Here is a 13,666-nt window from a genome sequence, read left to right as displayed (position 1 = left end):
CATAAAATATGCTAGACCTAGGCCCTGGCTTGTTTATGGGCTTACCTTTGCCAGAAGGTATTTTTCTTTATCAGGAATTTCCCATAACTTTCCAGAACTAAACCTGCCTCGAAATATTGGTCGGCGTCTGTACTTTCGTATGCCTTTAGCATCTCTGGTGTATTTAGAAGTCCCAAATACTAAATAATTCAGGATGTCAGTGTCCCAAATCCAGTAGCTAGTTTGTCGAACACTTTTCAAGTGGAATAAATACATTTGTGGGTAAATTAAGAAGAAAAAGCCTTTATTTTTGTCACACGTACACTCAAGCACAGCGAAACTCATCCTCTGCATTTAACCCACGTGAAGCAGTGAACACACGGACACAGAGAGAGAGAGAGAGAGAGAGAGAGAGAGAGAGAGCACAGTGTGCAGAATAAATAGATACATTTGTGGGTAACTTGCATGGATCTGTGATGCCTGCATGTTTCAGCTTTTGGATGTAACGGAATCTACTGGTAGAAAATAAATTTATCATTTCAGAGAGATTGTACCGACTGCAGTCATCTCGATTTTCATTATTAACTGTCGTGGCTGTTTCTTTGTTTGTCCGGCAATACGGCGGGCGCTACGTGATAAACAAAAACCCGTGACGTCACTGAAAGACCCCATACAAGCCACTACAGATCCTGGAGGTGGAGCTTCTTGAATATAGGTGGGAATTATTCAAAATGTCAAACCCACCTAACCTTTCGAGACCTAATCTTGGGGAAAAAAAGGCTCATCATCTTTTAGCTAATGCATCTTTTCTGTAGGAAGGTGTTTTATTTATATTTATATATACACACACTTTTTTTTAATGGAGTCTCCAGCGTCAGCTCTTTGTAAGAAGCTGCATGTTTTATTTACTTCAGAAGAAAGAAATACAAGAGACTAAATAACAAGAACTACCTTGATTTTCAGACTTTCCACACCATTAAACATAACTATGTTGGCAAATTGCTGTCGTAAAAGAGAAACGAAACATTTCAGCACATGCTGTTAAAGGACCATAATAAGTACGGCGCTGGAGCGGCCTTCATGTAAAGTTGCACCACATCACTCCACCCTGTAGATGAGTAGGTTCTAACGCTGTGAAAACACACAAAAAAGGATCTAAAATGGGAAAGAGTTATTATGCAATCACATGGCTCGACATTACTTTTTAACCCACTCGTCCGGTCGGACAAGCAGTAAGATTTTTCACTCATCCTGACCATAGCCTTCTCATTACTGTGTATTTACTAGTTCAACAAAAGGAAAGTGTTTGACAAAAAATGTTTATCAAAAAGCAGGTCTAGTTATGATAATCATTATGCTTTAATGAGTTATAATTTTTCAATAAAACTCAAATTTTAAAGGGGAACTGAAGTCGTTTTTAAACTTGCTTTATTTCTTAATTAACGTGTTATTCAATTACGTTTTCGGTTTTCGTAACCTCATATCATGACTCGTATTGGCAACTAAATATTATACTTATCAGCCTATTCGTTTTTTTTATCCATGTTGAATTTAGTTCGTTTGGTCCACGGCAGGCGTCGCTTATCCACACGACCTTCACGAGACTTGTGCGAGACTTCAAAATGTGAAGTGTCAGCACCGCCATTTTTTTTTTTTAAATTTATTATTTATTTTGGGGGGGCTTTTTTAAGCTTTATTGTATAGGACAGTGTAGAGACAGGAAATGAGCAGGAGAGAGAGATGGAGAGGGAAATGACCTTGGGCTGGAATTGAACCCAGGTCCCCGGATTTATGGTATGGCGCCTTATCCACCGGAGCCACAAGGCTTGCTCATTGGGGATAGATTAGGGATAAAATTAGCTCATGTTTTAAGTCGTTCAAATTCTGTAAAGCTGCTTTGCGACAATGTTTATTGTTAAAAGTGCTATACAAATAAACTTGACTTATTAGAAGATGCAAGGCATGTCTGTCTCCAAAATCAACTAAACGGGTAATAGAAGCTTTAATTTTGTCAAATCTTGACTATTGCCCAGTGGTCTGGTCAAACGCCACAGCAGACATGGTTAATAAACTTCAAAAAAGTGCAAAACAGAGCAGCACGCATTGTCCTTGGTTACGATTTCAGAACAAATGTATTTAAAATGCATAAAAATCTCAGCTGGTTAATGGTGAGGGACAGACTATTTTATTCGTTATTAATATTTCTAAGAAATGCATCCACATCCAAAATCCCACAAGTTCTACACAGGAAACTATATTATAGTTCAGACAATCATAACTACACTACAAGACATGTGGCAAGAGGACATTTTTCACTGCCAAAAATAAAAACAAACTACAGTAAAAGAACGGTGATGTACAGAGCCATGTATGCCTGGAACTTACTCCCCAAACACTTTGGGCAAACTATTAGGAAAAAAGATTTCACATTGTTAGTGAAGAAACATTTCTTAAATGGATACATATAAAACTATTTGAATTATTAAATAAATATAGACTATAGAATGGCGGCACGGTGGCGTAGTGGTTAGCGCTGTCGCCTCACAGCAAGAAGGTCCTGGGTTCGAGCCCCGTGGCCGGCGAGGGCCTTTCTGTGCGGAGTTTGCATGTTCTCCTCGTGTCCGCGTGGGTTTCCTCCGGGTGCTCCGGTTTCCCCCACAGTCCAAAGACATGCAGGTTAGGTTAACTGGTGACTCTAAATTGACCGTAGGTGTGAATGTGAGTGTGAATGGTTGTCTGTGTCTATGTGTCAGCCCTGTGATGACCTGGCGACTTGTCCAGGGTGTACCCCGCCTTTCGCCCGTAGTCAGCTGGGATAGGCTCCAGCTTGCCTGCTACCCTGTAGAACAGGATAAAGCGGCTAGAGATAATGAGATGAGATGAGATGAGATGAGCAAGGAATAATAACTAGTAAGTAATAAATAGAGAATACTTTGATGCTAGTTGTAGAATGTCTGGATATGCATTGTATTGAATATATTATCAGTAATTAAAAGTATATTTTGTAGTATAATTTTGTTAGTTTCATTTCTTTTTCTATTATGGTACCTTTATTGGTCTGTTTTTAATTTTCTGTTGTAACGTATTGTATACTATGTGTTGGACCCCAGGAAGAATAGCTGCAGTGTTGCTGCAGCTAATGGGGATCCTAATAAAACAAACAAACAAACACGTGCTTATTTTTATTTTTTTTTTTACTACACATGCACCTGCTGTACTCGGCTTCCCCGGGATTTCATAAACAATAACACGGCTGGATCGCTGAGGGGATTGAACTAGTTTTGTTGGAACTTTATTGATGTAGCTCTTGAATAATCTCATCTCATTATCTCTAGCCGCTTTATCCTTCTACAGGGTCACAGGCAAGCTGGAGCCTATCCCAGCTGACTACGGGCAAACGGCCGGGTACACCCTGGACAAGTCGCCAGGTCATCACAGGGCTGACACACAGACACAGACAACCATTCACACTCACATTCACACCTACGGTCAATTTAGAGTCACCAGTTAACCTAACCTGCATGTCTTTGGACTGTGGGGGGAAACCGGAGCACCCGGAGGAAACCCACGCGGACACGGGGAGAACATGCAAACTCCACACAGAAAGGCCCTCGCCGGCCACGGGGCTCGAACCCAGACCTTCTTGCTGTGAGGCGACAGCGCTAACCACTACACCACCGTGCCGCCCTCTTGAATAATTACTATAAAAATTGTGAATTTCAACAAATATTCAACTTGTCCCGTCAAACAGGAAGATGCTGATTTGACTTGTCCGGACAGTCGGACTACCGTTAATGTCGACTGTTCAAATAGATTTCACAAGAAATCTGAGCTGTAGTTTTACAGACGGCCGAAAGATAAAGGAGAAGCAAATGGAAGTAGTATAGATGCACATAAACGGTTATTAAGAAAAGACCTACTTGTTATTACATTTTTAATAAAAAGGAATATCGTTAGTCTATTTTATTTTACTCTTACCTTTACAAATGTGGGGAAATAATATTGTTGATGGGGGGGGGGGGGGGGGGGGGGGGGGGGGGGGGGTTAGGTTTATTTACCAAAAGGAACATTTGAATTGATAAAGGAATAGGAAAATAAATGTTGCTTTTTTTGGTAATAAAAATGTAATTCTTTTTTGTGTTTAAATATCATTACAGGCATTTACTGTACACTTATCCAGAGTGACGTACAAACAACACACACACACAGTGCCTGGGGAGCAGTCGGGGGTTAGGTGCTTTGCTCAATGGCACTCCAGCCATGGATTTTTCCGCTGGTCCTGGGAATCGAACTGGCAACCCTTTGAACCCCAAGGATGCTTTCTCTAACCTTTAGGCCATGGCTGGCCCATTGAACTGAATGAACTGGGTGAATCGTTACATACCCACGAACTAGGCAAATGCAAATGTGAAAATTCTTAACCTGAGAGAAAATAATGCCATGCAGAAAAGGTTCTTCAAAATTTCTCTCTTTACTGTCACACACACTATTAAATATTGCTCTTCACTTAGCATCACTCTCCATCCAGCATCCAGTCACTAAAAGAGGTCGTTGTTGAAGGACGGAAAAAGATTGATGTTGCAAAATGTCGCCAACTTGTTCGTTCCATGCCTAGAAGACTTGGTGCGGTCATTAAAAATCATGGAGGCCATACAAAGTACTAGATGTAGTAGTTTTTGTTGTGGGGTGTACGCATTTTTGCACCACCCTAATTTGAGTAAAACTGAAAAATGTGTAATCTAAGTTTATATTATTACCCTTACTTTCCCATTATAAGTTAAACAGATGTTATATTAAACTTTGTCTTGTCAACATTTTGGAAATTGTTTGTGTTCATTGAGAGATTGTTTCAAATGTTACTTTTCAAAGGGGGTGCACTTATTTACGTTGAGCACTATATATTACACACACACACACAGGTTACCGCCAACAAAATTTTTTAAGGCTGGCCTTATGTGCAAACTATGACTGCGTATGATGAGTGGAAAGTTTCCATTTCAATAAAACCGTTGGCCACCAAGAACAGTGCGACACTGCAGTAAACAAGATACACACTATATACACAATAAAGACAAATTTCTAATCTAATCTATTCATACGTTTGGCCCTGTACACGTCACATGTTCCGAGCTGCAGTCTCCATCCTGCACTAGTGTACGGCGCAGATGTGCTGGTTGTGATTTGCTGACGATGAAGGCAGAGTGAAATAGTGACGATTGGCAGAAAGTGCTGCTGATTAGCTGCTCTGGGCCGTGTTGGCTTGCTCGGTGCTGTTCTACACAGTGTAGGACTGTCTCTGGGCTGCGTTTGTCTGCTGTCTGAGGCTGGGTTGTGCTGACTGCGTGATCTTGAGCTTCTACTCCTGACCTTGGCAATTTCGCAAAAGCAAGGGATGGAACTAATGTGGCGCTGTTTTGGAGACACCATCGCATCCAGTCAGTCATGAGAGAGAGATGGACACACGAGGTGTCCCTGGTGAACCACAGAGCCGTGGGTTATTCAAGCATCATTTGACCAAAAAAAACCCCAACTGCTTTATCCTTTGTCCTGTTATATGCATCATTAAAATGATGGCGAGCAAAAAGATTATACTGTGGATTAAAATCACAGTTGGCTATGCTGATGCTGCTGGGGGAGAGAAAAAAAAAAAAAAACCAGATGACAACAGTTGGTAAGGTGGGAAGCCAGTGCTGAGGTCCCATGACTCCATTTCCATGGCAACAATGATGCACTGGTAATGGCAGGAGAGTTCTACACATCAAGCCCATGGTAGCTCTGTGTGTGTGTGTGTGTGTGTGTGAGAGAGAGAGAGAAAGAGAGAGAGAGAAGGGAGTATTCAAAGGCAACGACTACAAAAACACACCAACACTTTAGAATCCTTTTCTAGCATGTGGCAAGTGTTTCTTACACTATTAGTCATGGCCATTTTATTTTTGGGCACGTCGATGCTGTTTCGATCTGCTGCATTCTCAAAAGGTCTTACTGCTTCATCAATTGCAGTAAAATGTCTAAAGGCACGTGCTTATAAGCTGACCTTATTGACTAAACAAACCGATTTCTGTGAGGAAGAATTGTGTGTTACGTGGCCACAAAAACGAGGTGCTTCATCATCTTTGGGTTGATGAAATCTATGAATCTAATGTAGGCAATTTTCCACAGGGCCACAAACACGGGTTCGGACATACAGTACGCTCATCGAAGACGAGTTCTTACACTTCACCAAAAAAAAAAAGTCCTGCTGTCTTCTTTGCAGTGTAAGGGAACATCTGCTGCAGCACCGCTTTATTCCAAGCAACTTGTCAGTTTATACACATACCGTACCAGACAGGACTCGGTTTCTAATTCAGTGGATTTTCTTTCTTTCTTTCTTTATTTTTTTATTAAAGACACTTCATATCTTAAAGTAATGACGGATCTCGTTTCTCTTTGCTTAGCTGTTCGGTTCTTGACTCAATACGGATTACTACAGTTATGGAACAGGGCTATTTACTTTATTTGTATTATTTACTGTTTAATGGTCTCAAACGGGTAGTTTTGATGATTAACAGTGTTGTTCTCCAATGAAGAAAACAGTCAAAATACAAAAAATCCTATGAATGCGTACAACCCCGATTCCAAAAAAGTTGGGACAAAGAACAAATTGTAAATAAAAACGGAATGCAATAATTTACAAATCTCAAAAACTGATATTGTATTCACAATAGAACATAGACAACATATCAAATGTTGAAAGTGAGACATTTTGAAATTTCATGCCAAATATTGGCTCATTTGAAATTTCATGACAGCAACACATCTCAAAAAAGTTGGGACAGGAGCAATAAGAGGCTGGAAAAGTTAAAGGAACAAAAAAGGAACAGCTGGAGGACCAAATTGCAACTCATTAGGTCAACTGGCAATAGGTCATTAACATGACTGGGTATAAAAAGAGCATCTTGGAGTGGCAGCGGCTCTCAGAAGTAAAGATGGGAAGAGGATCACCAATCCCCCTAATTCTGCGCCGACAAATAGGGGAGCAATATCAGAAAGGAGTTTGACAGTGTAGAATTGAAAAGAGTTTGAACATATCATCTACAGTGCATAATATCATCAAAAGATTCAGAGAATCTGGAAGAATCTCTGTGCGTAAAGGTCAAGGCCGGAAAACCATACTGGGTACCCGTGATCTTCGGGCCCTTAGACGGCACTGCATCACATACAGGCATGCTTCTGTATTGGAAATCACAAAATGGGCTCAGGAATATTTCCAGAGAATGTTATCTGTGAACACAATTCACCGTGCCATCCGCCGTTGCCAGCTAAAACTCTATAGTTCAAAGAAGAAGCCGTATCTAAACACGATCCAGAAGCGCAGATGTCTTCTCTGGACCAAGGCTCATTTAAAATGGACTGTGGCAAAGTGGAAAACTGTTCTGTGGTCAGACGAATCAAAATTTGAAGTTCTTTATGGAAATCAGGGACGCCGTGTCATTCGGACTAAAGAGGAGAAGGATGACCCAAGTTGTTATCAGCGCTCAGTTCAGAAGCCTGCATCTCTGATGGTATGGGGTTGCATTAGTGCGTGTGGCATGGGCAGCTTACACATCTGGAAAGACACCATCAACGCTGAAAGGTATATCCAGGTTCTAGAGCAACATATGCTCCCATCCAGACGACGTCTCTTTCAGGGAAGACCTTGCATTTTCCAACATGACAATGCCAAACCACATACTGCATCAATTACAGCATCATGGCTGCGTAGAAGAAGGGTCCGGGTACTGAACTGGCCAGCCTGCAGTCCAGATCTTTCACCCACAGAAAACATTTGGTGCATCATAAAACGGAAGATACGACAAAAAAGACCTAAGACAGTTGAGCAACTAGAATCCTACATTAGACAAGAATGGGTTAACATTCCTATCCCTAAACTTGAGCAACTTGTCTCCTCAGTCCCCAGACGTTTACAGACTGTTGTAAAGAGAAAAGGGGATGTCTCACAGTGGTAAACATGGCCTTGTCCCAACTTTTTTTGAGATGTGTTATGAAATTTAAAATCACCTAATTTTTCTCTTTAAATGATACATTTTCTCAGTTTAAACATTTGATATGTCATCTATGTTCTATTCTGAATAAAATATGGAATTTTGAAACGTCCACATCATTGCATTCCATTTTTATTTACAATTTGTACTTTGTCCCAACTTTTTTGGAATCGGGGTTGTAGTTGTGTCCAAAGTATTAACTGGTACTGCAAGATGCATATATTATTTACCAGCTGGGAGGTCCGTATCGTGAAATACCGTGACTGAGGTCTTGAAAGTACTGACCGAGGCCCTCTGGGCCGAGGTCAGTATTCAAGGCCGAGGTCACGGTATTTCACCATACGGATCGACCTTAAGCTGGTAAATAATATATTTATTTTTTTCTTTACCAAATTCTAACAGAAAACGAGAGCGCCCGAAAGGGAAAACCGAGCCAAGGCGAACCGCGCCGCCATTTTGAATCCTCATTCACAGCTGTAATGCAAATTGCTTTCTACTCGGTATACAAGTGCACTTCCATGGCAGGAAAAAAAAAAAACAAAAACTACATTTTGCTGCCTATAGGAGTCATTCAGGATTCAGCCATGTTTTTGCTCGGCGTTAGCAAGTTAGAGGTTTTTCGCTTTCTCATGAAATGTTTTATTTTATTTCTTCTTCCTCAGGGTAGTAAAACTCGCTTTCACTGTGAACACTGTCGTTATCACTATCCATGCTGTAAAATTAATGCCATTTTGAATCCTCATTCACGGCTGTAATGCAAATGGCTTCCTCCTCGGTATACAAGTGCACTTCCATGGCAGGAAAAAAAAAAAAAATACATTTTGCCACCTATGTAGTCCCCTATTTATACAAATAGGAGTCATTCAGGATTCAGCCATGTTTTTGCTCGGTGTTAGCAAATTACAGGTTTTAGCTTTCTCCTGAAATGTTTTATTTTATTTCTTCGCTTTCGCTGTGAACACTGTCGTTATCGCTATCCATGCTGTAAAATTAATGCTATTCTCCTGAGAAATGCTGGCAAAAATGTACAAGATTTTTGATAATCTTATAAATAAATCTTATAAAAAAAGATAAATGTTGACAAAAAATGCTACTATGTTTGTTGTTGTTGTGAACGAGCGAGTCGCCAGAGGTCCGTAACCGGGGTCCGTACTGTAAGATACGGACCCGCTCGCCAGCCAATCAGAGCGCAGGATTTGGACCGCGAAAAAAATAAATACCTTTAACACTCTGTACGGTGTAAATGCAGATGATACGTCCACCATGGGAGATTAAGTATTTAGTTCAGCCATAAACACACCATCCATCCATCATCAGGACGCTTGTTAGCAGTGTTGTAGTCGAGTCACTAAACCTCAAGTCCGAGTCCAGTCTCGAGTCCCCAGTGTTCAAGTGCGAGAACAAGACTCCAACCGCACCATTTGACTGTGGCTGTTGCTGCCTTTATATGAAAGCGTCTCTGCTACTGTGTTGGACTAACGTTCCTGCTCGACTGCCCTGTTTTAGTTAACAGGCTACAGATAAAAAGCTTGTTCATCATTCAGCAAGCCCCGCCCACTATCAACAGGGTAAATAACATGACAGAGGGTTAACACTAGCTAGTTCATCGCTCAGCAAGCGCTATCAACAGAGCAATGAACACAGCGTGTCACTTCCTTCTCTGGGTGGAGTCTTGCCAAATGGCGAGTGAAGTTCAAGGTTGTCCCCGTCGTCTCCTCAATAGTTCTTCTACATATGGAGCACATAGCAGTGCATTTTTTCCCACTGCACGAGGAGTCCGTATAAGCAAAGCGGACAATCCTAGGGGCTTCTCTCCAGGCATTTTAGCGCCATTAACGTTAGCTTGTTCCTGAACATAGCATTCTCTTGCACAAAATTAGCATTAAAATTAATGTAGATAAAACATCTTATGCCAAATTATTATGGAACGTTACAAAAAAATAAAGAAAAAATTCGAGTCCTCGTGTCCAGTTTACGAGTCCGAGTCATCAGTGCTCAAGTCAAGTCAAGAATCCTGGACTCGAGTACTACAAGCCTGCTTGTTAGTCAGTGTAGTGAAATGCTAATGTGGCTAATATCTTATAACTAGGAGGCATTTTTACAACCTCAGCAGAACGTTTTGTTTTTCATCCGGCAATAGACACAAACACAAAATGCCCTTTTAACTACGACGTTCATTTGTGTGTCCAAATAATAAACTGACCTTCACCTAGTAGTGTTTCAGGCACAACGTGTGACACATTTAAGAATAAAAAATGAAAGTTCTGACCCAAGCGTTTCAGACGGAGTTCATCCGAGTGTGAACAGTGGGACTCCGCTGCCGAGATTACAATCGCAACCATGTCAGCTCCACTGGGGGTCACCCGAACAGCGTCAGGCCAGAGCTCACTTGACCACACGGAAAGCCAGAAATGAAGACATTTAGCTGCGTGCAAATCCGTCACGTCAGTCTTTTTTTTTTTCAGCCTTCATGTGCACGTGTCTGGAAAGCCGTATTTTACCTTCTATACGAGATCCCCAGGTAATATACACACCGAATGAACTGGCGTAATGCTAAAGATTCCATTATATCCTGTGGAGAAAGGGTTTGCACTTTTTCTTCAGGATAAAAGACACACCAGGAAGAGCTTTTTCCCCGTTTCTCGGAAACCGGGTCCTGGCTGGGCGTAAAAAGCAGAACAAGAAAATGTACACGATTTTGAAAAAGTGACACTTTTAGGCTAATTGTTGGGTTCCTGGTACAGGAAGCCTACATGATTACAGTATACGTGTTATAATCACGTGACCTGCTAACGATAAGGACTAACTTGCACGGCCGTGCATCTTACAAGTGCACGTAATAAAAGCCAAAAGGGTCAGAAACACGGAAGTGGGTGGAAAGTCTCAGCTTCCCTCCAAGTGTGTTGCTCCGCCCCCTGACACTGCAGTTCCAAAAAGAAGCAGTCGGCTGGCATCACGTGCCTCGGAGAAAGCACGTGTTCGACTTCGCCCTCCCTGACTGGGAGCTGTTGTGCGATAGTGGTAAGATGTCTGGTGATTGGGAATTGGCTGTGACTAAATTAAAACAAATAAATCAAATCAAATCAGCTTGTATGCATGGAATTTGCATGTGTTGTGAAGACGTCCCCATCTCATCATCATGATTTATACAGAAATGACTCATCCCGTCATCATATCTACTGGAACGATCACAGCCATCCTCCGCGCACATCCAGAAATTTGATCCTGTCTGAAGCGGATTTCATTAGATTTTAGGAAAACTTTTTTTTTTTCATAACGTTATGTGAAACATGATAGAAATGTCAAATCAAATCAACTTTTGAGCTCAGGGAACATCATTCCTGGCACACCGACCTAAATCTGAAGAAAGACTTCAAACTACCGCTGTTTCAATTGGCTCACACGGACTCGCACCATATGTTCTTCGATACCTTCCTCTTAATAAGCTCATCCCTCACTTCAAGTTGAGTCACTTGTCTTGCCGCGAGCTAAAGAAGGATTCCCACCCCCATGCTGCGGTTGAGGACGTTACTAGAATTCTGTGTTCCACATCAGGACAAGATGTGTCCCGTTCAGCCTCCCATCGGCCTGGAGGACATAAAAGGACGACGATGTGGGACACAAAGTCGGCTTTGCTCTCAGAAAAGCCTAGAACTGACCGAAGCTGCTGCGTGTTGACACAGACTCGCATGACGTGTGTGTGAACTCATGCTATAATGTTCGCTAATGTACAATGCAGGCACTTGTTCTGTGCAAGAATGGCATGAGCTCCTGTGGTTAAGCCTCTGCAGAGATGGCTATTAATTAGCCTATCGCCGCATCTGCTCCTCGAAATGGCAGTTTGGATCAATCGATGGACTACGAGCTGCGGTTTCAGCCGACGCTGCATAATGCATGAGGTCTAGCCCACCTACAAGGACTCAGTCCTGCCTTCCTGACATTTCTCCACCTCTTTCTTAAACCCCTGCGTTACGCATCGGTACTCCCAATCATCCCCGTTCTTCTCTTCCTCCTCAGCCCCATCCGTTTCAGGCCAGGTTTCCGAGCGCAACGCCACTGCAGCAACCTCCTCCTCCTCTTTCCTCCACCTGCTTCCACATACTGTCCTGGTGGATTCATGCGCACTGAGAGCGCTGCAGCATCTACAAAAGAATTACACAGGCCACGTTTATGAGATCTGCTCGATTCGGATTCATCTCTTCCTTAGATGATTGAACACGTGACGTCATCAATTAAAGCCTGACTTGCCCTTATTTCTGCACGTGACCGTGTCGCTTCATAGAACACGCTTCCCCTGGAACACAACAGGCCTCTTCCTGTAGTTTCGCTCACATCGAGCTTGCACGATCATGCATTCGCAAACCCGACGTTAACGCTTAATGCGCCTTATGGGCCGTTTCGTAACAAGTGCGCACACTTTAACCCGGGCTGTGCGGCCAGGCTCCTGACAAGCTCCAGTTGCTTTCTCTAACCAGTTCCAGTGGATGTACCAGAGATCCCTGCGTGAAAATAAAATAAAATAAAAAAAAAAAAGCAGCAGCAGCACCAAGGCAGGCGCTTTCACGCGTCCTGAATATGAATGAATGAATTCGTACCGGCTGTCCCGATCCACAATATCCCATCAGTACATCACCCACCTATATACCTAAACCAGCTCTGTTTCAGCACTGAAACAAAAGCACACGCAGACAGGAGAGATCTGGCAAGTCATTGTTACCAGCCAGTGCATCACACACACACACACACACACACAATGTTATAACAATCTGGGAATGAAATGAGCAACCTGATCCAATTACAGTGCCATAATAATAAGAGTATGAATGATGATGAGAAGAAGAAGAAGAAGAAGGTGGCTGCGATCTTGATTCGCTCATGCTGTCAACAAAAGGCAGTGAGGCCCTGAGGATCTTCTCGAAGGGGATTGATACTGACAGGTTTGGACAGAGCTTTGAGTTTAGATCTTTGTTGGACCTGATTTTAGATGCTCTGCTCTACTCTACTCTAAATGACATCATCATCATCATCCAGCAGCAGCAGCAGCACTGAGGCCACAGCGCGGGGAACAGAACCCAGACTGTGATGGAGATGAAGGAGGAGATGGAGATGGAGATCTGAGAGCCATTGATGATGAAATGAAGCTTACTCCTCCACTCACTCACCAGATTGAGCACGGTCTCGACGATGTCCCGGTTGCTGACTTCTCCGACCTGGATGAGGCCGATCAACACGGCGAACTTCATGCGGATGTTGCGGATCGGAACCGCGGGGTTGATGACGCCAGCCGGCAGCACTACTGATCCCGAGCCGGACACCATGGCGTCCCCGCCGCCTGCGGCTTCTCGCTCCGCCGTGAGCGGCTTCTCGCTCGCCATTTCCAGCCCAAATCCCGACAATAAGGATGGAGGGAGCGGCCGCCTGCCTCGGCTCTCACCTGCTGTCTCGCGTCACCGCAACCGCATGAAAATTGAATTCTCCGGAGGGAAGAAACAACAACAACAACCGCTAAACAAATAAACAAACCCCGACGTGGAGCGCTGCTCTTTAACCCGTTATCCTTTTCTGGAAAGCATACACACACTGGTGGTGCTTGTGATTGTGTGTGTCTGGCTGAAGCAGCGCTCTCCCGCGGCGTCTCCCTCTCTCCTTGTGGATGTGAAAGTCCA

General features: G+C 42.9%; 1 protein-coding gene across 5 annotated transcripts in view; it reads right to left on the bottom strand.

The window, feature by feature from the left end:
• nbeaa (neurobeachin a) overlaps nucleotides 1-13,385 on the bottom strand; it is a 460,126-nt gene extending 446,741 nt beyond the window's left edge. For all 5 annotated transcript variants that reach the window (XM_060908447.1, XM_060908439.1, XM_060908440.1 and 2 more), the window contains exon 1: nucleotides 13,163-13,385. In XM_060908447.1, coding sequence (XP_060764430.1) covers nucleotides 13,163-13,375 — 213 coding nt within the window. In that variant the 5' untranslated portion in view covers nucleotides 13,376-13,385. The remainder of the gene's footprint in view (nucleotides 1-13,162) is intronic.
• Nucleotides 13,386-13,666: the final 281 nt, after the last annotated feature.

Source organism: Neoarius graeffei, chromosome 25 (assembly GCF_027579695.1).
Source record: "Neoarius graeffei isolate fNeoGra1 chromosome 25, fNeoGra1.pri, whole genome shotgun sequence".
Lineage (NCBI taxonomy): Eukaryota > Metazoa > Chordata > Actinopteri > Siluriformes > Ariidae > Neoarius > Neoarius graeffei.
This window is presented reverse-complemented; position numbering and strand designations above follow the sequence as displayed.